General features: G+C 46.7%; 1 protein-coding gene across 1 annotated transcript in view; it reads left to right on the plus strand.

The window, feature by feature from the left end:
* The first annotated feature begins 449 nt into the window (after positions 1-449).
* The window catches only part of HOXB9 (homeobox B9), a 43053-nt gene continuing 18806 nt past the window's right edge, over positions 450-24696 (plus strand). Inside the window, exon 1 of the mRNA XM_056863960.1 lies at positions 450-1014. Within this exon, the coding sequence (XP_056719938.1) occupies positions 450-1014 (565 nt within the window). The remainder of the gene's footprint in view (positions 1015-24696) is intronic.

Consider the following 24696-nt stretch of genomic DNA (forward strand, 5'->3'; position numbering starts at 1 on the left):
ATGGGGAGGGAGGAGGGGGTGAACGGGAACCTACAGATGTCTGGGCCGAAGATTTCTTTCTTTAAAAAAAAAAAAAAAAAAAAAACCCTCTGCAAACCACTAAAGTTTGCCATTAAAATTGACACCAGGGGATGTCCATAGAAGCCATGTCCATCTGGGATTGGCTAGCCCGCCGGAAGTGGCTCGGCCGACGCATTTTCTAACAGATAAGTCCATTGCCAGAGCCTTTCCCCCTTCAACAGTCTCCCTCTCCCCCACGCACACGATAGAGAGTCGGTCGGTATATGCATTCCCCCCCAAGCTTTTGCCTGGAGGGGTTTTTTTTAATCCTCGCAGCGTTTCTGCGACTCCCCCCCCCCCCAATATTAATAACTGGCTTTTGGTCTGCTCCCCACTCCCGATCTCCCTTCAACTTGAGGTTGGGGCTGGTGGTTCTATGGGGCAGGGACATGGATAGCCACCAGTCCGGGCTGCGCTTCCTTCCGCCCCCTTTCCACCACCCGGGCTGGAGAAGCCACCCTCACCATGAATTCCTTGCGCCCAAGCTCACGTCTTCGTGCCTGTACGCGTCGAGGCGCAAAGAACAGGCGCCTTCTTGCCTGGAGTTCGAGGCGGGCAAATTTCCTCCGGCCCCCCAGCCAGACGTTTCGCCTCTCCCCGGGCTGGAGATGAAAGAACCGCCTTTCTCGGTTCGCCAAGGAGGACCTCCCCCGCCAAACCTCGCCTCCCGGGCCCTTCCGCAGCCTGGGTTAACCATCTTCTCGCCGCCGCCACCTTGCGAAGAATTGACTTCCGCCGCTCCTAACGGGAATCTACTCGGAGGTAGCCCTTCGCCTTCGGACTTTGCCGAGAAAAGAAATTACGAGGCGTCGATCCTACTGAAACCGAGGTACGGACCAGGAGGGAGCAAAGGAAGACCAGAAGAGGAGGAGGAGGAGGAAGAAGAGGAAGAGAAAAATGTCTTGCCCAAAGCTCCATCACTAGACCTACCTCAACGCGATAAAACTTCACAAGGTGGGTAACCTGGGGAGAAAGATAACCTACAAAAACCAATGTCTGTCTTTCTTTCTTTCTTTCTTTCTTTCTTTCTTTCTTTCTTTCTTTCTTTCTTTCGACAGGGCAGGAAGAGCGTTAGGAAAGGGGGTGATCTGAACAGGTAAAGATGAATTTTAGATGGAAAGAGAAAGCGTTATTTTTTTTCTACACAGGTTGATTCTTTCGAGTACATAATTCATTTATCTTTTTTTAAAAAAATAGTGTGGGGAGAGTGAAGGGATAACAGAGAAATAAGGGGTCGTGGGAGAAGAGAGGATTGTTTCCCTTAGAAAGCCGAAGAGAAACTTGGGTTTCTCACAGGTAACAAGTGGTTGGGCTGAGAAAAGGAGTGTCTCTGTCGACCTTCGAGGTTGTCTCTGCGGAGAGGCTTAAAATAACTGGCGCGTAAGTAGGTCAACCGGAGTATCAACCATAGGCGCGATTAAAAACGACTTGCAGTCATTTAGTGCATGATTGATAAGCGAGCTGGAATGAGGAGGAGGGAAGGCTGCCTTCATTCCTCCAAGACAGAAGAAGGAACCGAATTCTCGCTGACAACCGAACTTCTATTTAAAGCCCCCCCCCGGTTCTTAAATATGCCGGGGAGGTGTGGGGCCCGGCTGGATTACATCTTGGCTCGGTCTGCCGAAGAGCAGATCGCCAAAGGCCTACCTCGCCTAGCGGGAATATCTCGCTTGCGAGCCCCACTTCAAATGCACCAGAGCAGCGCAACCACCCCCCCCCCAAAAAAAACCTCCTTTGGAATAGCGAACACCTGCGCTCCTTGGAAATCTGTGCCTCCTTAGCTCTTCCAAGACAGGCACCCCCCCCTTTTTAAAAAATTGCCTTCCTGCTTATTTCCTCTTCTAAAAAGTCTCTCCTGCTTCGCTACTCAACGCCAAGGGAACGTAGGGCGCACCGTCCTTCACTGCAAGTGGAGAAGGGAAAGCGATTCTAACTCTTAAGAAAGCCGGTCGTGGCTCAATGTAAGGAGAGGACAGCGGTCGGACGGAGGTGCTGGGTCTCCACCAGGGAAACCAGGCCGAGCGGACAAAGAAGCGGCCGAGGGGAAAGGCAGGGATCCTACCCCAAGCTCAAGTGAAGGGCGACCTTCCCGTTGGGTTGAGCGGCCATGGCCCAAGGGTAGAGCCGCGTCGGATCGCGCCGGTTCAAAATCAAAGGCCATTTATGCATGGGAGGTTTTGCATTGGATTTGCGGTTCTCTAGACGCACATTTCCCCTCTGAACGGCTTATTTTTGAGTTTTGAGAAAGAGAGCCCCTCGCCGGCGCGTTCCCTCCTTCTCCCGGGCCCCACTAAAGGAAATTTTCGCACAGAAATAGAACCAATAAGAAAGCCTAAAGTGGAATTCCATTTGGGATGTACTATCTTTTTCCTGGGAGGAAGGGGAGAGTGTGTGGAAGGCAGCCTCTTTATAGTCTTGCTTCATTATTATTATTTTTAACGTATCAGATCTTACTTTTCACTGTCCTACCAAAAGCAAACGAACCCCACCTATTATATCTTAATACCATCACCTGATAAATAAGAGTTGATGATGGTTTGTTTCTCTCCTTTGGTCTTTTTTAACCGTATCCGTTTACACGAACACGGATCTTTTTTAAGCCTTGATTTCCTTGAACGGTCCTGCCCATTGTTTTCAAACCGATGGCTATTTTTGACGGTTTCCCGGGCAGGGTTAAACTGTCCGGCACCGTCCCGGGTCAGAAAGACGCCAGGACACGATCCAGACAAAGCTGAACGCCTCCAATACCCCACTCCTTTCCAGGGGAAGGGTTTAAACGTCTCCCCCCGGAACCAACCAGTCTTGGTGTGAATGAAAAAGGGAGATCAGGCGGGAGAAAGAAAAGTGGAGACGGAAGGAACAGCTTCTCTTTCTTGGCTGGTTTCCTTTTTCTAAACGGTTAAGTTCTCCTGGCCACCCAAGGAACAGAAGCTGCGCCAGAAATTTTTGCATGGCTCTTATTTAATCGACAAAATGTTTGAGGTCGATACCCTTATCTACACTTACTTGGGAGTAAGTCCCCTTGGCCTCGGTGGGGTTTTCTTCTCAATATCAGTCGTCTCCGGCTGCAAATTTCTGGTCTGCTTCGCTCCGTAAAGCCAGACGATGCCGGAAAGACAACCCAGAGCCGAGAAGGTTACTCCCGGGAAACCACCGCATCACGTCCAAGTCCCACGCCTCTCGATTCGGACTTCCTGTTCATTGATGCAGGCCCTCGTTTCGGTTTTAACCTAAGCCAACATATCCTGAAAATGTCAAAAAAGGAGGGGGTGGGAGAGAGGTTACGGCAAACTTGGAGGAGGCCTACATTATGAACAGATCAGTAAATCTGGATTTCCACCCAGCCAGAGTTAGGCGAAGTCCTGTTAATTTCAGCGGAAGCGACTGAAGACCCTGCTGAACTCGCCTGCCGAAAGCCCATAGGGGTTTAAAATGCTCCCCTGGGGACGGATCGTGCCCGTGCCTTCATTAAAACGCCGTGCTAGAGAGGAACGGAGGTGCCTGCAACCGCGTGCGCTTTGCAAAGCGCGTTAAGGGAGGCGGGTGGGAGGCTTAACCATTCAATCCTACACAGTGTTGCTCCAGTCGCAGCCTATTGAAATCAATGGGCTTAGACTGGAGTGACTCTGGTTAGGATTGCACCGTGAAAAACCTTTGATCTTGACTGCACCCGACAGTACCTTTCCCCACCCCCAGCCCACTCCTTTCTCCTCGCCGGAGAGAAACATATAAGTTAGTTATTCATTACCATTCACCTAAGGCAGGCTGGTTTCAGTCCAGAGCAACCCTAACCGGTAGCCCAGACCTCCAGTCGAAAGCATTTCGTTTTAAGACTTTTCTCCTGCGGGCATCTCCCTCCTCCGCCTAAGACTTGGTTTTTTTTTTTTTTTAACTCACCGGTATTATTCCAAACGTTTAACAAACCCAAAATAACCTTGGAACACACCGGCGTTCTGCTCTGTTGGATAAAAACAACCCCCCCCCCAAAAAAAAACCCTCTCGCCAATAAGTCCTCTTGCGACCGAAACAGACTGGAAATAAGTTCTCCCCTTATGGCTCCTCGAAGCGATATGTGACTCAACCATCCCTTGAAATAATAAAAAAAAGACACACAGAGAGAAACAATTTAGGGGAATTTAGGGAAGTTTAAAATGCACCCGTGCAGATGGAGACCTCATTGACTCCGTCCAACGAGTCTCGAAAACGGCGGTTTGGCGATTTATGGCATTGGAAAAGCACTTTAGGAAGTGATCTTGCTTATTCCCTACCTGCTGTTAAACGACGTTTCTTCTTCTCCTTCTTTTTTTTCCCGGAGACGAGGGTTTTGCCCTTAACCATTTTGCCGAACAAAAAAACAACAACACGACAACAAACGAAGAAGCCTCCTCTCGCTAATTAAAGAAAGGCTTAATTGCTCGAATCAGTAACTCCGAACCAGATGCGGAAACTAATTCAGCAGGGTGGCTTTAGAAAAAGCAAAGAAAAGCAAAGCAAAAGAAACCATGAACTTTGGTTGAAGTATAATTTCCTCCACTTTTTTGGGGGGGGGGTTAAGTATTTTCTAAGACCTTGACACGTGTTGAGTTAATTTTGGGGAGGGGGGTTTGATGCAGAAACCCAGGTTCCGTTTTGAGCACTTATAACACTTGACAGGGAAAAAACCCCAGATGTTAAACAGAAGAAGGGCTAGAAATGGACCCGGTGTGGTTTTAAAAGAACCGACTAAACACTCCCGAACCTTTGTTAAAAATCGGGTTTCAAAACTATTTCGTGTCTAAGGGATATTTACTCAGAAGGGGCTCCCAGTTCTGCGGGCTCTACATTAAAACAAGAGCCCATAAAACTTCAAGTACTTGAAGGACTGTCATAGAGAGGAGGGTGCCGAGTTGTTTTCTGTTGCCCCAGAAGGTTGGACCAGAACCAACCGGTTGAAATTAAATCCAAAGAGTTTCCGTCTAGACATTAGGAGGAACCTTCTAACAGTTAGAGAGGTTCCTCAGTGGAACAGGCTTCCTCGGGAGGCGGTAAGCTCTCCTTCCCTGGAGGTTTTTAAGCAGAGGCTAGATGGCCATCTGTCAGCAATGCTGATTCTGTGACCTTAGGCAGATCATGAGAGGGAGGGCACCTTGGCCATCTTCTGGGCATGGAGTAGGGATTGCTGGGGGTGTGGAGGGAGGTAGTTTTGGATTTCCTGGGTTGGGCAGGGGGCTGGACTAGATGGCCCTGGTGGTCCCTTCCAACTCTATGATTCTAACTTTAGTGTGGGATACAATGAAATTCAGGATACAATCCAGCCAGCATTTGAGGTCCTCTGATTTTAATGGAAGAGTAAACACGAAATTAAATCGTTCCGCTTTAAATCATGGATACGATTCAGCTAACGCTAGTTTCAAAAGGAGAGATTTAACAAGTGTGCCTTTCCATTTAAATCAAGGGGGCTTACGGTGCTGTCCTAAACAGATAGATGCCCTTCCTAAACCCATTGGTTGCAACTGATTTTGAAGGGTGCAACTACGTTTTGGATGGCATTATTCCCTGTTTAATACTGCCTGGATTGCATTATAAACATATTACAACCCCTCTTTTTTGAGGGTATGTATCTTTTATATCTTTCTAGGTAATGTTTTATACATGTTTATGTTTCCTAAAAAGATAAGACTCTCAGATTTCTCAGGACAGATTGCACAAATTCTCTCTTTCCCTTTTCAGAATCTTGTGCACCTAGGGTTGCCAACCTCCAGGTACAAGCTGGAGATCTCCTGCTATTACAACTGATCTCCAGCCGATAGGGATCAGTTCACCTGGAAAAAATGGCCATTTTGGCAATTGTACTCTAGGGCACTGAAGTCCCTCACCTCCCCAAACCACGCCCTCCTCAGGCTCAGCCCCAAGAGCATAAGAAAGGCTCTGCTGGATCAGACCAAGGCCCATCAAGTCCAGCAGTCTGCTCATACAGTGGCCAACCAGGTGCCTCTAGGAAGCCCCCAAACAAGACGACTGCAGCAGGACCATCCTGCCCGTGTTCCACGGCACCCAAAATAATAGGCATGCTCCTCTGATACTAGAGAGAACAGGTATGCAGCATGACCATTCCAACTAATAGCCATGAATACCCCTTTCCTCCATGAACATGTCCACTCCCCTCTTAAAGCCCTCCAAGCTGGCAGCCATCACCACATCCTGGGGCAGGGAGTTCCACAATTTTACTATGTGTTGTGTGAAAAAATACTTCCTTTTATCTGTTTTGAATCTCTCACCCTCCAGATTTAGCAGATGACCCTATGTTCTAGTATTATGGGAGAGGGAGAAAAACATCTCCCTGTCCACTCTCTCCAATCCATGCATTATTTTATAAACCTCTATCATGTCTCCTCTTAGCTGCCTTCTTTCCAAACTAAACAGCCCTAAGCGTCCTAACTGCTCCCCATAGGACAGTTGCTCTAGTCCCCTAATCATTTTGGTTGCTCTTTTCTGCACCTTCTCAAGCTCTGTAATATCCTTTTTTTAGGTGTGGTGACCAGAACTGTACACAGTATTCCAAGTGTGGTCTCACCATAGATTTGTACAAGGGCAGTATGATATCAGCAGTTTTATTCTCTATTCCTCGTCTAATTATGGCCAGCATGGAATTTGCCTTTTTTACAGCAGCCGCACACTGGGTTGACATCTTCATTGAACTATCCACTTCCACCCCAAGATCCCTTTCTTGTTCTGTCGCTACCAGCACAGATCCCATCAGCGTATATGTGAAGTTGGGATTTTTTGCTCCAATATGCATCACTTTACACTTACTCACATTGAAACTCATTTGCCATTTTAATGCCCATTCTTCCAGTATGTAGAAATCCTTCTGGAGCTCTTCACAGTCCTATTTTGTTTTAACCACCCTAAATAATTCAGTGACATCTGCAAAATTGGCTACTTTACTGTTTAACCCCAACTCCCGGTCACTGATGAACAGGTTGAAAAGAACCGGTCCCAACACAGATCAATGCTTTCCACCTATTTACCCGGACAGACATTAAGCTAACTGACCTGTAATTTTCTGGGTCCCCCCTGGAACCTTTTTTTATAAATGGTGTTACATTGGCCATTCTCCAGTCCTCTGGTACAGAGGCTGATCGAAGGGACATACTACATATCTTTGTTAGAAGTTCAGCAATTTCCCATTTGAGTTCTTGAAGAACTCTAGGATGAATACCGTCTGGTCCTTGTGACTTGTTAGTTTGCAGTTTGTCTAGACGTTCTAGGACTTCCTGCCTTGTTACCACTATTTGCCTCAGTTCCTCATTTTCCCCTCTCCAAAATCTCTGTTCAGGAGAAGGAATCTGCCCTGCGTCTTCAACAGTGAAGACAGATGAGAAGAATTCATTTAGTTTTTCAGCAATCGCTTTATCCTCCCTTACAGTTCCTTTACTCCCATTGTCATCCAGTGGTCCAACCGCTTCCCTAGCTGGTTTCCTACTCCTAATATACTTAAAGAATTTCTTATTGTTTGTTTTGATGTGTTTAGCAAAACCTTTTTTTTTTTTTTTTGCATCTCTAATTATCTGCTTGCATTTCCTTTGTGCAAGTTTGTGTTTGCTTCTGTTCGCCTCGTTTGGGCAAACCTTCCAGTCTCTGAAGGAAGACTTTTTTTCTCTAATTGCTTCCTTCACCTTACCCGTTAGCATGGTGGTGACCTCTTGGACTTATTACTACCTTTCCTGACCTGCGGTATACAAGCTAGCTGAGCCTCAAGTAATGTGGACTTGAGTAACCCCCAAGCCTTTTCAAGAGATTTAACCCACCTAACTGTTCCTTTCAACTTCCTCTTTACCAGTTTTCTCATTTTAGAAAAGTTCCCTCTTTTAAAGTCAAAGGTAATTGTGTGAGATTTCCCAGTCACTTTCCCACTTACATATACATTAAATTTGATGCCATTGTGATCACTATTGCCAACTGGCTCAACTACATCCACATCCCTCACTAAGTCACTGGCAGCACCACAGAGTATTAAATCCAGGATCGCCTCCCCTCTGGTTGGGTCTATGACCAACTGTTCGAGGGCACAGTCATTTAGGATGTCTAAAAAACCTCCCGCCGGTGGCGAAGAGGGTCCTGGCACACCCCATTCAAAACGCGGAAATAATTTCAGTGGAAGTACTTCCAGGTAATAAGGGTGTTTAGCATTGGTGTTACAGCCCACGTTCACCCGGAAGTGTCTCACTCACATGAACACATGAAGCTGCCTTATACTGCCCTTGGTCCACCAGAGTCAGCATTGTGTACTCAGACTGGCAGTGGCACTCCAAGGTCTCAGGCAGAGGTCTTTCACATCACCTACTTGCCTAGTCCCTTGAACTGGAGATGCCGGGGATTGAACCTGGGGCCTTCTCCATGCCAAGCAGATGCTCTCCCACTGACCCACGGTCCCTCCCCTCTGCTCTATAGGGATATCCTATGCATGGCATAGCTTCTTCTGTGGGTTGTGGCAGGGTAGCGGTTAAAAATATGCCATGTGATTTGGTGGAGACAGGATACTGGGCTTGGTGTGCCTGAAAAGCACTTTCACAGCCGTACAATATTGAACCATTCCAGTGTAAATCCATTCATTTCAACCCTCTGCATAGGATTGCAAAATTAGTACTATGAGCAGAAAGTTCCAGCCTGCGCATACAGATCCGATTATGAAAAGAACTCTTCAGTATTTTTTCTTTTTAGATTTACTTCAGGGAGTTAAAAGAGCGAAGCCCTTGTTACTGATGCCCTGAGTTTCCCTGCAAGTAGAAGCCAATAAATAACTTGAGGACGGAAACAGTCATTCTTCTCCACTGGTATTCTGTCATATTTAATTTTTAATCATGTGTTGTCCTAGCGCACAATCTCGGGTCGAGTCGCACCAATTTTATGTATTAAAAAGTCAGTCCCCCGCCATGCCCCTTCCCCAAAGGTTGCGAAGAACTTCAGGAGAGAGAGAGTTGAAAATGAGAACGTACACATAATCAGCCCCGATATCATTTAACACTGCAATCCCAGACACTTGGAAGAAATTCCTTGTCAATCAGACGCCTAAAAATTACTCCTTTCCCATTTTTTCCTTTTCCAGTCAAAAAAATTTTCAATTAATATTTCAAATTCCTTTCACAGCGGTGCACATTTAACCTTTTAATAATCGTATCTTTTTCTTTTCTTTTTCATGGACAAGAAACATCACTTTCTTCCTCACTGAAACACGTTTTAACCAAAGCTTGCTCGGGACACAGCAAAATACCAGACCGTGGTCTGATAATTTTGTTGAAAATTGTTGTTGTTTTTAAATGCAGGCATGTGTTTGACCAGACAGCGCCGCCTAGAGGTCATCTATAGTGTTAACTCAAGGCTGCTCTTGCAAACGATCTGAACGAACCACCGGCAGAAGGGCTATCTATAGGTCAGCCTCCTGAATTAACATCTCCGTTATCATTACGACACCTGCGTCAATAGGACAAGCAGGCAGCGATTAAAGCCCAATTGACTTCCCGGAGGCTTAGTCGCGTGCAAACCGACGTCAGTTTCCAGCTTTCACATACAACAAGAGGAAAGGAAATTGAAGGGGTGGGAGGGTCTAAGGAAACCTTCCTTCATTTTTATGAAGCTTGTTGCCACGGGTATTACGATTTTAATCTCCCCCTAGATCCTTTATTTTCTTCTAAACTAAGAAGTTACCGAATATGCCCACCTAATTTTTTTTAATGTCCTGCAATGGGCGGTGTATTTTTGTTAAAGGAATCATTAAGTCAGCCACAATTGCCCCGCTGACATATTTTGCCAAACAGAACTCATGCAGTCATTTAATTTTGCTTTTAACAACATAAGTGCCACCTCTATGCGGCACATTTCTTTTTCTTCTTTAAGAAGAAGGTGGAGGAATAAACTAGCATCTCTGAAGCAGGCAGCAGAATAACCCCAGCGGCTATTTTCTTGATAAATAGTACCAGCCTTCATACCATCTGCCTTAATAATATTAACAGGAAGCTAAAAGCCTAAAACCCATTACTTTGCAAAATGAAGAAGGTTTATTTTCTTTTTAATTTTCAAGAAAAGGAAAGGAAATTCTCAAGGACATCTGCGAGTTTAGTGGCATCCATTTTCAATACTTGTTGATTTGCAGTTCTGTAGCTTTCTATTGGACAGGTCTGAGATCCTAAAGCCTCATCCATGTATGAGTTCCATTTTAAAAACAATGAGCAGACATTTAGTCCATATCTGGACTTCAGTAAGATTGTTGAGGTTTCTTGATCTGAGCTGTAGTGAAATATTAGAGTATTGGAAGGCTTTAAGAGGGGAATGGACATAGAGCCAGTGTGGTGTAGTGGTTAAGAGCGGTGGTTTGGAGCAGCGGAGTCTCTGGAGAACTGGGTTTGATTCCCCTTTCCTCCACATGAACGGTGGCCGGTTTGAATCTCTCAGTATATAAAAACCAACTCTTCTTCTTCATGGAGGAGAGGGCTATTCATGGCTACTAGTAAAAATGGATACTAGTCATGATGCATACCTATTCTCTCCTGGATCACAGGAGCATGCCTATTATATTAGGTGCTGTGGAGCACAGGCAGGAGAATGCTGCTGCAGGTGTCTTGTTTGTGGCCTTCCTAGAGGCACCTGGTTGACCACTGTGTGAACAGACTGATGGACTTGGTGGACCTTGGTCTGATCCAGTATGGCCTTTCTTATGTTCTTATGTCTTGATTTATTGAGTCTGTTCAGAGATGGTCTTTCACTGCCTGCAGATGCCATCTGAAGCCTTCTTACTAAATTCCATGTATGCGGTCCACTGATTGTGGCCAACGGGCAGTGAAGCTATGATCATAAAGATGAGCACCCTTTAAAACTTCTTTAAACTTATCTTTTAGTTCACTGCATTTATATCCAGTCTTTGTACCATTTTGAAACTCAACACATAGTTGTACATAGAGTTCCCATGCTGATTCCCATCAGACATAGATTGGCTTGGGTTAAGCAAGGTATCATATACCCTCCAACTATGCCCTGCAACCTTTTTAGTGCTTGGGACTCCTCAGAGTGAAACTCCCTGGTGAACTGAAAGCAAGGTTGTGACTCCAGTTGAAGCAGTGGTCCCACTGAGACTTGTCCCCTGTGCGTGTGAGAGAGAAAGAGACAGACAGACCTTATATTCAAGTAGCTGACCTTTGGACACAAGCCAAGGGGAACTTCTCCTGCATAAACCAAGAGTTTTCTGATGGGATCCTTCAGAGTTTTAGATAGGCAAGTAAAAATTGTTCTGTTTGGTGGTTACATGACCTTCTTAATGACATGCTGGGTTTGTATGGTTCTATTATTATGGTTGCCCTGGCCTGGATGGCCCAGGCTAGCCTGATTTCATCAGATCTCAGAAGTTAAGCAGGGTCAGTCCTGGATAGTACTTGGATGGGAAACCACCACGGAACACCAGGGTCACTATGCAGAGGCAGGCAATGGCAAACCACCTCTGTTAGTCTCTTGCCTTGAAAACCTTACTGGGTTGCCATAAGTCATCTGTGACTTGACGGCACTTTACACACACATTATTATGGTCTCTTATTCGAGTTATCTTTTGTGTGTTCTTATTTTGAATGAGTTCTTCAATGTGAGATTTACTGTTAGTGGATGTAGTGATGGGACTGATGGGTTTAAAGGGGGGATCAGACATATTTACAGAGAAGAGGGCCATCAGTCACTACTAGCCATGGTGACTCCATGTCTAGAATCAGTAAATCTCTGAACACCAGTGCTAGGAGGCAACATCGAGGAAAGCCTCACCCTCTATGCCTGTTCATTGGGCCTCCAGAACAATCATTTGGCCACTGTGTGAAACAGTGAACTGAGCTATATAGACCACTGGTCAGATCCAACCCGGCACCTCCTTCCCATGTACTTAAGTATTATTAATGGGTTGGATCCAGTCAGAATTTTTGCTCAATAACCCTACACCCCTCCTTATAACCACCTCAATCCCACTTGGCTTCAAGTAGTTGATCTTTGAACACAAGGCAAGGGGAACTTCTCCTGTATAAACCAAGAGTTTGCCAATGGGATTCATCATAAATGAGGAGGGGCTCAGTGGTAGAGCATCTGCTTGGCATGCAGACAGTCCCAGGTTCAATCCCTGGCATCTCTAGTTAAAATGACTAGGCAAGTAGGTGATGTGAAAGACCTCTGCCTGAGACCCTGGAGAACCACTGCCGGTCTGAGTAGACAATACTGACTTTGATGGACCAAGGGTCTGATTCAGTATAAGACAGCTTCATGTGTTCAGTCTAGGGCTGTTAAAAAAAAAATTCGGTATAGTCCGGATTCGGCTGAATTCAGCCCGTCTGGATTCGGGATATGCTGAAGTCCAAACTCCCCCGCTTCGGGTCCGTGCAATTCAGCGCGAATTCAAAGTTCGGGGAAAAAATGTGGCCGAATAAAGCCATTAAAAACACAACCGCGCCTTTCCGTGGCTCCATGGGGGGCATTTTGGGGGGTAGAGGTCCCAAACTTTCAGCAGAGCTTCAAAGGACCCTTCTTGCAAGACCCCCCAAGTTTTGTAAAGATTGGGTCAGGGGGGGCTGAGATATGGGCCCCGAAAGGGGTCCCCCCACCCTTAATGTGCATCTCTGAGCAGAGCTTGCCGCCCACGCACAAAGCTCCCAGCCCCGACAAACAGCTGAGAGCAAGGGCGGGGCAGGTGCTAAGAAGTTTGCAAAGCAACACAATTGCAAAGCAACACCCACAACTGCAAAGCAACACCTTTGCAACCATGCAAAGCAACATCTGACACCTGGGAGTTTGCAAACCATGGAAAGGGACAGAGGCAGCTAGCTATGCATAATGAGCAGGAGGGGGTGGAATTTCCCCTTTTGCATCGGACTGGGACCAGGAAAATGCATTCTTTAAGTCACCATTTGAAAACCAGTTTTGAGCAAGCATCAAAATAGACCTAACCGATCTTATGAATGAGGGAAAACCTGAGGACACACAACTGAAGCCCCCCCCTCAAACCAGGGAGAGAGAGACTCGAGGGGGCACACACATCCCAGGCAGAATGGGTGAAAGCCCCCTTTGGCTTCCCCCCCCACCCACAGAAACTGCTCCCTCCCCCCCCACACACAGACTCTGCTTCCCCCCCCACACACACACACAGGAGAAAAATTATAGATTAAAGCCCCCAAAGGGGTCTTACTGTGGCTGTCTTCTGTTCCATCAGGAGGGGCTGGGAGGACTGGGTAATCCAATATGATTCTATTTAAGCACGGGAGGTTTGCCTTGGATTTGCCGCTCTGGAGATGCATACAGGATCAGGTGATCCATTCATCCCAATAGGGAAAAGGGGAAAGCCCATATCTCGGGACCCCCTGACCCAATGTTTACAAAACTTGGGGGGTCTCTTAAGAAGCTATGCTGAATGTTTGGGGGCTGCACCCCCAAAAATGCACCCCCTGCAGCCACGGAAAGAGAAAAGGGGGGAGCCCATATTTCTGCCCCCACTGAACCCATCTTTACAAAACTTGGGGGTTTCTTAAGAAGGCTCGTCTGAAGCGCCGCTGAAAGTTTGGGGGATGCACCCCCAAAAAAGTGCCCCCTGCAGCCACGGAAATGGAAAAGGGGGGAGGGAAAAGGGGTGGAGCCCATATCTCGGGACCCCCTGACCCAATGTTTACAAAACTTGGGGGGTCTCTTAAGAAGGCTCGTCTGAAGTGCCGCTGAAAGTTTGGGGTCTCTACCCCCAAAATGTGCCCCCTGCAGCCACGGAAAGGAGCGAATGTGCACAAGCACCCCCCCATGAGGATTTCTCTCACTCTCTCTCTCTCCCCGGCCCGGCCGCGCAGCAGCTGATTCCTCCAGTACTCAATCCTGACTGATTGGCCAGAAGAAGACCCAGCTTGGCCACCGATTGGCTGGGGGAGGAGAATGCTGCTTACTGACGGTTATGCTGCTTACTGCCGCCCAGAATTTGCCGAATTTATTTGTGAACTCCTGAACTCGCTGAATTCGGCTCCCCCGGTTTCCTGCCATTTTTGAGTTCGGTTCGTCCCGAACTAAAAACCGCAGAATCAGGGGAAATTCGGCTGTTTTTCAGTTCAGGCCGAACCAAATCGACAGCCCTAGTTCAGTCCCCAATATAGCCTTTTTTGGGGGTTAAAGGAGGACCCTTTCGTCCCTTTTTCACCAGCAGAAAAGCAGGTTGGATCCAACCCATTTTCCACACTCTTCTGTGTATAATCAATAGCTGTCAAGAAACTATCACAGGACATCAAAAGCCTGCATTATGAAGGATCAGATACTTAATCAAACATTTCATGTTGAATGTTCTTGAATGCCAAATATTTATAATAACTGCACATCAGACATCTGACTCAGTAGGTTCTGGTTCATGAAAGCTTTTGCCACAATGAACATGTAAGGTTTTAAAGCACCGCAAACATTTAGTCTTTTAAAGCACTGCAACACAAACCTCTTTATTGTTTTGACTGCAGCAGACGAACAGCAGTGGATTTAAAGGGTGTAACTCTGTTTAGGATTGCACTGTGACATGGCTACCCCTCTGAAATTGAATATTTAATGACCCTTAATATCAAAGTAACTTTCAGAAGAATTTGGGGAAGGACTCAAATTAATTTTAGCTCCCTTAATTCCACAGGGCAAGCCTCGTGTATTAAAAGCTATTAATGCACCAGTAATATACCACTGGTATTGTTAACTCCTCCTCTGTAATGATAGAGCCATAGGATTCTGTCTCAATGTACAGAACTTCACTGGAATAAAAGACAAGGTTCACTACATCTCGAGAGCCAGCATAGTGTCATAGTTGAGAACCGTGGCCTCTAATCTGGAGAGCCAGGCTTGATTCCCCACTCCTACACATGAAGCCTGCTGGGTGACCTTGGGGTAGGCACAGTTCTCTCTGAATTCTCTCAGACCCACCTACCTCACAAGGTGCCTATTGTGGAGAGGGGAAGGGAAGGTGATTGTAAGCTGCCTTGAGACTCCCTACCCCCCCTCATTTCCATGCCATTCTTGTTAATTTGGGGGTAGCCTGCTGCCTATTCCAGGCACTATGGGTTGAATTAGGCGCCATCTGGAGTTTTAAGGCTTTTAATTGGGGTTTTGCTGTTTAATTTTATATATTATTATTACTTTTATTGTTGATATTTTGATGTATTTTAAATGATGTTACCCGCCCTGAGCCTGGCCTTGGCTGGGGAGGGCAGGCTATAAATTGCAAAATAAATAAATGTAAAGGAAAGTGGGGTATAAAAACCAACTCTTCTTCAACTTATTACTTTTGGTACTTTACAATGGCCAGGAGGGGTGATATGTGCCCCAGTCCTGGTCATAGAATGGTCAGAAAAATGAAATGGACATCACATCTAATACAAAGAAAGTTCTTAAAATATTATCAACATGTATTCTTTCCCAGTACGAAATAATTAAGATGACAGACAAAATGTTGGCTTGTTCTGAGGCTCAGTGCGGGCAGCATACCAGGCACAGCAGCAGCATCGCAGCTTTTCATTAGACTGTGACCAAATCCAGCCAGTGATATTGCTGGTGGAGTCATATTACAGTCATATTAGACAACAGCTTGTCAGCATTGTTTTTTGCCCATCAGCTTCTGGGTGGACTTACTGGGCAATCCTATGTGGAGTTACTCCAATCAATGGACTTGGCATGATTTTGCACAGAATCCCCCAAGCAATGAGGACTCTTAGCAGCATTTTGAGGATACCCATTCTTAACTTGCTAATTCCCTGGGGCAGGTAGATAGATCTAACCAGCTTTTCTACTGCTGAGAAAGGGAAGAGATGTCATCATTAGTTCAGAATCACTAATGGGGGCTGCATGTAAAAGAATCCCATGTGATATGAGAGCTGTAGTATGAAGGGGAATTGGTTGAGATTAAGTGAAAAAGCTGACTGGAACCTCCCAGGCATAAATATAGTTATAGTATGGGGGGTTTGCAACCCTTATTATTATTACTTCATTGTATAAGTGTTACTGTAACTCCCTTAGAGAACCCCTCTGAAAAGATAACAAATAAGTTATCAGCTGTGTGGCCAGCTTTGATCATGGATACAGAAATACACACAGTACACATGAACACATGAAGCTTCCTTATAATGAGTCAGGTCATTGGTCTATCAAGGTTAGTATTGTCTACTGTGACTGGCAGCAGCTTTCTATGGTCTCCATTAGACATCTTTTGTATCACTACTACCTGATTCCTTTTTTTAATCTGGAGAAACCAGGGATTAAACTTGTAACCTTCTGTGTGCAAAATGGATGCTCTACTACTGAGCCACAGTCCTCTCCCCATGGTACTATGTGCGTGTGTATGTGTGAAGTGCCGTCAAGACACAGCCAACTTACGGCGACCCCAGCAAGGGACTTTCAAGGCAAGTGAGAAGCAGAGGTGGTTTGCCATTGCCTTCCTCTGCAGAGTTTTCTTTGGTGGTCTCTCTTCCAAGTACCGACCCTGCTTGGCTCCCAAGATCTGACAAGATTGGGCTATACCATGCTGCTTTCCTTCTCCCCCCATGGTACTATACAGTCATATATTTACCACTGGCAATAACTGGAGGCACAGATTTCTCACAGGAATGCATGTCAGATGTCATAGCAGAATGAATCTGGAATGCCACTTCTCTTGACATCAGTGTATTGGGAGCATATCCTCCTATGTCCCACAGCTACAGGAGGAAGACCTTGTAGTTTATTTGTTTATTGACATTATTTATAGTCCACCTTTCTCACCGGGACTCAAGGTGGTTATGATAGCTACTGACTTTCTGTCTTGAACCTGGCTACATACCCGAGTGAAACCACGTACAACCAATTCATGTAGGTTTTATGTTGCCTTGAACACATGAAGCTGCCTTCTACTGAATCAGACCCTTGGTCTATCAAAGTCAGTATTGTCTACTCAGACCGGCAGCGGTGCTCCAGGGTCTCAGGCAGGGGTCTTGCACATCACCTACTTGCCTAGTCTCTTTATTTGGAGATGCTGGGGGTTGACCCTGAGACCTTCTGCATGCTAAGCAGATGCTCAACCACTGAGTCATGGCCCCTCCATCGAGCCTTCTGATGCATCCTATATACATAAACAAATATTTCCAGTCTGACAGTGCAATCCTAACTCTCTTTAGGATTGCATTGTGAGTACCACTCTTATTCATTTAGTTGTGTGAATGCTTCCGGGTTGCTGCTAATGCAGAAAAGCTGGATTCTCTCTCCTTTCTAAGATCTTGTACTTGAGACATATATGTGTGTTCTACTGGGGATTTGTTTACTTTGTTTATGCCCCACTTTTCTCCCCAGTGGGGATCCAAAGAAGCATGCATCGCTGCTCCATTTTATCCTCACAACAACTCTGCGAGGCAGATTAGGCTGAGAGTATGTGTCTGGCCCAAGGTCACCCAGCAGGCTTCCATGGCAGTGTGAGGATTCGAACCTGGCTCTCCCAGATCCTAGTCTTTCTAACCACTACACCACATAGGCGTTCAATGACCCTGAGTTAGAATTGTTCTGGCTTTAGTTGTGCTTCTCAGAAATTGTGTTTTATGTATAAGATTATCGGTTGCAAAGTGGTAGTCACGCTTGTCTGCTATAGCCAAATAAAACCAAAGTTCCGTCGCTCCTTAAAGACGAACACAATTTATTTCAATATGAGCTTTCATGAGTCACAGCTCACTTCCTCAGGTATGACACCTGGACACCTACTCATTCACTGGTCGGCCTCTCAAAATTGTTCAGGTGCTTTCACAGCAGATAGACAAATGGAACTCAGCATACCCATCATCCAATATATAATGAGCTCTAGCCATCTCTTAAAAGCAGAACATTTTTCTGTCTCATTCTGTCTCATTCCCAAAACTGGGGATATGAGATCTGCCTGAAAACAGGCAGATGATGAGAGGAAGGGCATCTTGGCCATCTTCTGGTCACTAGGGGTGTGTGTGTGGGGGGCGGGCGGTAGTTGTGAATTTCCTGCATTGTGCAGGGGGTTGGACTTGATGACCCTGGTGGTCCCTTCCAACTCTATGATTCTATGATTCTAACCTTACTTCACTGATGCTTAAACATTTTTGTTGTTGTTGTTGCTTTTCACCAGCGGAAGCATTCCTAGAGTAAGATATATAACAATTTACTTTCGAAAGTTAGGACAGGGCTGCTCATGCTGAAGCTCACACAACAAAGACCCATTATTTTAAAGTGTTACTTTTGTGCCTTCAGCCTAATATCTTTTCTGCACCCCACCCCCCTGGTGATGTTTATCTTAAATCAGAACATGTAATGTAATGGAGAACTTACTTCCCGGAGAAATTCTTCACAAGGGGAAATTACATGGTTTCCTTTGTCTTCTATTTTGGCTCCAGAGATCTGTCATGAGATGGAAAAAATACTCGAGCGTGAGCGCCATGCTGCTGCTGCTGTGAACGCTGCTCCACAGAATTATCTGGGTAGCTGGTGCTTTGCACATCTCTCTCTCTCTCTCTCTCTCTCTCTCTCTCTCTCTCTCTCTCTCTCTCATATTATCTCACTCATATTATCTCACTCATGATCAAAAGTCATATTTTATTAGGAACAACCAAAGTATCACAAAACAGCATACAGGTCTTTGAGTCCTCCAGTAATCTTCATCAGGTTGGATGCCAGCATGGTATAGTGGTTAAGAGCGGTGGACTCTCATCTGGAGAACTGGGTTTGATTCCCCACTCTTCCACATGAGCGGTGAACACTAATCTGGTGAACTGGGTTGGTTTTGCCACTCCTACACATGAAGCCATCTGGGTGACCTTGGGCTAGTCACAGCTCTTAGAGCTCTCTCAGCCCCACTTACCTCACAGGGTGTCTATTGTGGGGAAGGGAAGGAAAAGTGATTTTAAGCCACTTTGATTCTTCCTTAAGTGGTAGAGAGAGTTGGCATATAAACTCTTGGTTGGTTAACTCTTCTTTGATATCTTTCAGGTTATGATGTTAAAGTAGGGGGTCTAGGTCAGTGATGGCGAACCTTTTAGAGACTGAGTGCCCAAACTGCAACCCCAAACCCTCTTATATATCGCAAAGTGCCAACACGGCAATTTAACCTGAAGAATCCCCCTGAAGGAACCATGCAAAATAACAGTGGCGGGTTAGCTATGCACATGCTAATGGTTATGCAAACAGGAACAAAGGAGCAGGCGAGTGGGAGGGATGGAATTTCTCCTTTTGCTTCGAGACCGTGAATAGGCAGTTTTAAATTCGCATTTTAAAAAAGAGCTTTTAGTGAACATCAAAACTGACCATGCATAAATGGCCAGGGTATCTGTTGTGGGGAGGGGAAGGTGATTGAAAGCCGGTTTGATTCTTCCTTAAGTGGTAGAGAAAGTCGGCATATAAAAACCAACTCTTCTTCAAAGTGAAACTTGATATTTGTAACTGAACCATCAGGGAAAGAGGTAAATGATTGGGGGAGAGACACCTGGCAACCCTAAGGCAAATATATGAAGCAAAACCTGCTCTATATTCAGAGGGTTCCGTCTGAAAAAAAACTCTGCAAGGGGGCTTATTGTTGAGTTCTGAGGATCTGGATGGGGAAATGTGCATCTGAATGGCAAATCCAATGCAAAACCTCCCATTCATAAATGGCCAATAACCCCCCATGCAGAGTTTTGAATCAAACATTGCTTTCCCCACCCCACCCCCCACCCCGAGCCCCGACCTCCTCCTCGCCGCCCGCCTTGGCGCTGCCGGCCCTCGAGCGCGCATTCAAAACCCGGCCGCGCTGTGAGGGGAGGGGGAGGGTGGCGCTTTACCTCACACACCACCTCTCTTGTGTGTGTGTGTGTGTGTGGGGGGGAATAAACCAGAAATGGGGCGGTGAGGAGAGGCTTCGTGGTCGACCTTTGGTGGGGGTGGAGCCTCCTCTGCCGGCACGCGGGTAAGTGGCTCGGGACGGGACCGAAAGTCCAGGCGGGCGAGGCAGCGACGGATGGAAGCGGTGGAGAGAGAGCCAGCCCGCTTCCCGAGGGACGGGGCGAGGAACCGGCAAGCCAGCAGCCAGGAAAAGACGGAGCGCAGAGACGCGGCGGCGCGCTGCCGCACCCCAGCTGTAGCCCCGCCGCCCGGTCGCGCCTGCGCCAGTCAGAGGACTTGGCTGGGGGCGTGGGGAGGAGGGCAGGATGTTTCAGCCCTAATAAGGTCTTGGGGGCGGGACTAGAGGGAGGGCTGAAACATCCTGCCCTCCTCCCCACGCCCCCAGCCAAGTCCTCTGACTGGCGCAGGCGCGACCGGGCGGCGGGGCTACAGCTGGGGTGCGGCAGCGCGCCGCCGCGTCTCTGCGCTCCGTCTTTTCCTGGCTGCTGGCTTGCCGGTTCCTCGCCCCGTCCCTCGGGAAGCGGGCTGGCTCTCTCTCCACCGCTTCCATCCGTCGCTGCCTCGCCCGCCTGGACTTTCGGTCCCGTCCCGAGCCACTTACCCGCGTGCCGGCAGAGAGGGCTACGCGTGCCAGGTCGGGCACGCGTGCCATAGGTTCGCCAACACGGGTCTAGGTTGTGATAGTAAGAACTTTTGTAGCAATAAGGGCATCCACAATTTGAAAATATTAAAAAAGCCATTAAATGTTGACCCAAAGGGGTTACGTGCTGCAATCTCAACCCCTGATCCATGACTGCTGATTGTGAGAACTGACAATTGAAAAGCACTGCGACTGAGAGGACATACAGCAATATGAGATAGCTCAGCAGGAGAACCAGGTTCAAATCTCCACTCTGCCATGAAAGCTTGCTTGGTGACTTTGGTCCAGCCACTCTCAGCCGAGCCTACCTCACAGGGTTCTTGTGAGGATTATATGCAGAGGGGGAGAATGCTGTAAGCTACTGCAGCCTTTGAAACAGGTTCCTTTGAGCACTTATCCATTCTCAAATAATGGGAGTGGAATCGGGGTGCTAAGGCTGAATGCTCATTGGGTAATTTTGTTAATCTACTGCAGAAGAAGCAGGAAGGTGGATTCTTGTCTTAAAGACTAACAGGATTGTTGTGGGTTGTGGTAAGAGTTTTTTGGGTTTTTTTTTTTTTGGTGAGTTAGATCGAACTTTATTAGATGCATGGAAGTGAAAATTCAGTGTGTGGTATGCAGACACACAAAAGAACCATACTGCATCAAAAATAAACACATGGTCATACAGCACTGGGCATGTTCTGGACAAAATTCTTCTGGAAGTTCTGTGCAGATATAAGTTGAATAAGGGTGCTCTTGAGGGACGTTGAATGGGGCTTGCTCAGGGAAACATTCTGATAGATTGTACTCTAACCAATTTAATGTAGCTCAAGCTTTCATGGGCAATAACCTTCTTCATCAAGATAGATAGGCCCATGGCCTCAGGTTTCTCCCCTGGGCACTAGGAAACATGGGGAAATAAGTCAGAATTACCAACGACCAAAAGAAAAAAAATGTATCTGCAGATAGCCAAAATGCAAGGAACACAGTCTGATGGCAGATTTATCCTATATATAAAATAACAATTGGGGGTCATCAAGTTGCAACGGATTGATGGCGACCCCAGGACCACAGGGTTTTTCAGGGCAAGAGATGAGCAGAGGGTTTTTTTGCCATTGCCTTCCTCTGCCTGGGAGATCTCACATAAGGGCACTAACTGTGGCAGGCCCTGCCAAGCTCTGATGAGCTCAGGTTAGTCACTAGGAATATCATACATATAACCACATCTAATAATTCCTTCTTTGGACCTCAAAATGTGAATACTTAAATCACATGAGATCCTGGCTCTGCTATATTTTTTTAAAAAGGGAATACTTTTTCTAGTAACAGAACCCCACCCTGAATCTTTATATAATTATGTCCCGCTTTTCTCTCCACTGGGGACACAAAGCAGTTTACAGCATCATTCCCGCTTCCTCCACTTCATCCTCATAACAACAATCCTGTGAGGTAGATTAGGCTGAGAGAGTGCAACTGACTTGAGGCCACTCAGAGAGGTTCCATTGCAGAGGAGGATTTGAACCTGGGTCTCCAAGGTCTTAGTCAGACACTCTACAGCTTGTGCAATCAAGTCATAGACAGGGCTGAATCTCTGACGAGGCTCTGTCCTGGTAATCCCATCTTGGAATCAATGTCTAAGAGTGCTCTTGAGGGAAGTTCAGTGAACATGTGCAGAGTGCTTTTTAACCCATACCGCAAGGTGTTCCCCTCTCTCCCATTTTTTTTTTTTTTGCCGTCAAGTCACATCTGACTTATGGCGACCCCTGGTGGGGTTTTCAAAGCAAGAGACATCCAAAGGTGGTTTGCTATTGCCTGCCTCCGCATCACCCACCGGGGGTGTTCCTTAGAGGTCTCCCATCCACATACTCACCAGGGCCAACCCTGCTTAGCTTCTGAGATGAGATGAGATCAGGCTAGCCTGGGTTCTCCCAATGCTCACCGCTAAAAGAAACGGGTTTTCAGGAGAGATGATGCTTCTCTTGAGGAGAGGCTCCTTCCTCCCTTCTCTCTCTTTCCCACTTCTTTAAAATAAGCAGTTTAATTAATTCAATGTGGGAGCAATGTGTTCGAGGCCATTCTCCTAGATCACACACCCCAATCTTTCTGTACTCATATTTCAAATGTGTTATTACAATCAGCATATCAGCAATATCCCCCCGGCAACCCCCCCCCCCCGTCCTAGGATAGGGAAAGCTGTGGATGGAATCGATACTGGGGGGAAAGGCTAACTGCCCCTTTGATTTTTAACTTTGAAGGCTCTTGAGGCAGTCCCATTCATTTCAGTGGGGCCTCAGCTCTGCATAAAGTGTGGCTTGGCCCCTATCAGCTCCACACCTGGTTTCTGAGCACTCCTTGAGAACCAAACAGACATGGCAGGTACCCATCCAATCCCAAAAACCGTTGAGGACAAGAGTCAATTCTTTCTACATAGAAGAAGAAGAAGAGTTGGTTTTTATATGCTGACTTTCTCCACCACTTAAGGGAGAATCAAACTGGCTTACAATCACCTTCCCTTTCCTTCCCTGTGAGGTAGGTGGGGCTGAGAGAGCTGTGACTAGCCCAAGGTCACCCTGCTGGCTTCATGTGTAGGAGTGGGGAAACAAATCCAGTTCTCCAGATTAGCCTCTGCAGCTCATGTGTGGAGGAGTGGGGAATCAAACCCAGTTCTCCAGATCAGACTCCACCGCTCCAAACCACTGCTTTTAACCACTACACCATACTGGCCCACTACACCACATAGTTAGAAACACTCACAGGTCAGAGTGGGAAAACTGGAAACCAACCATAAATGTGGTGGTGGTGGAAAGTACCCTCACCTCACAGCTGACTTATAGCAATGCCATAGAGTTTTCAAGGCCAGAGACGTTCAGAGGTGGGTGGGTGTTGCCTGCCTCCTCCTCAAGCTCCCGGTGTTCCTTGGGGATCTCCCATCCAAATACTAACCAGGGCCAACCCTGCTTAGTTTCCAGGACCTGACGAGATCGGGCCTATCCAGGTCAGGGCATAAATAAAGCCTCCAGACCAGTTTCTTTCTTCTCTCCCCTCTCTGCAAAAACGGTGCATTAAAAACTTGGACAGTCATGCTAGGAAAAGTTGAGGGCAGCAGGAAAAGAGGAAGACCCAACAAGAGATGGACAGACTCAATAAAGGAAGCCACAGCCTTCAATTTGCAAGATCTGAGCAAGGCTGTCAAAGATAGGACATTTTGGAGGACTTTCATTCATAGGGTCGCCATGAGTCGGAAGCGACTTGATGGCAGTTAACACACACACACACACACACACACACACAAACTTGGAGAAAGATCGCACTCTCACGCACACAATTGCTTTCGACTTTAGGATCCCAAAACCGGGCGCAGTTTTTCAAAGTCAACGGCGTTTTTACTGTCTCCCCCTGGTGCGCTCCTCCTGCTCTTTACACAAAAGTCCTGCAGGACAGATCCGTTTGAGATGCTGGGCAGAGGAAATTGTTTGAATAGTGGTTTCGAGGAAACAGCACGGTGTTATGTGCGGGTGTGTTTTAATTTGGCCTTTGTAAAGGGCCCTTTTGTGGCCTTTGTTCCCTAGCAACGCTTTTTCTACGAAGGGAAGGGGGAAGGAAGTTGCGGGACCACATCTGGGGCCGGACAAAATGGCTGCTCTGAGGGTCTTTTTTTTGTGACACGCAGGAGTGAACTAGAACTGCTTTGTGAATTAGGTAGTTTCACGTTGTTGGGCCTTTTGTTTTTAACACGCAAGAACATCAAACTACCTGATTTACTTACAGTTGACTCGACTCTGGGGTTAGTTGGGCTGATTGGTTCTCATTTGTATAGGGGATTTTTTTTCTTTTAGGGTGGGGCGGAGAATTCTTATAATTCCTCATTACGTCGACAGCCATTCTAAGCGCTGGAAAGTGCTGTACAAATCTTATTGCATGCCGGGCTCCTGGGGAAGCCGAGAGAAAGGACCTTTATTGGATTTATAGTCCAGCGGAAATCACACCGCAAATCGCGCAGTAAATGGGTCTGGCTACCAAGTCCCACCTCGACCCTCTATATTTACAACGGATGAAGCCACATTTTTAAAAAAGGAATTATTAGTCGGAATCAGGGCCTATTCATTAAAATCCCTCTCCTACACCAGTGAATTGAGGGGGTGGGGTAAAAGAAA

The sequence above is a fragment of the Euleptes europaea genome, chromosome 18 (assembly GCF_029931775.1).
Source record: "Euleptes europaea isolate rEulEur1 chromosome 18, rEulEur1.hap1, whole genome shotgun sequence".
NCBI classification, from domain to species: Eukaryota; Metazoa; Chordata; class Lepidosauria; order Squamata; family Sphaerodactylidae; genus Euleptes; species Euleptes europaea.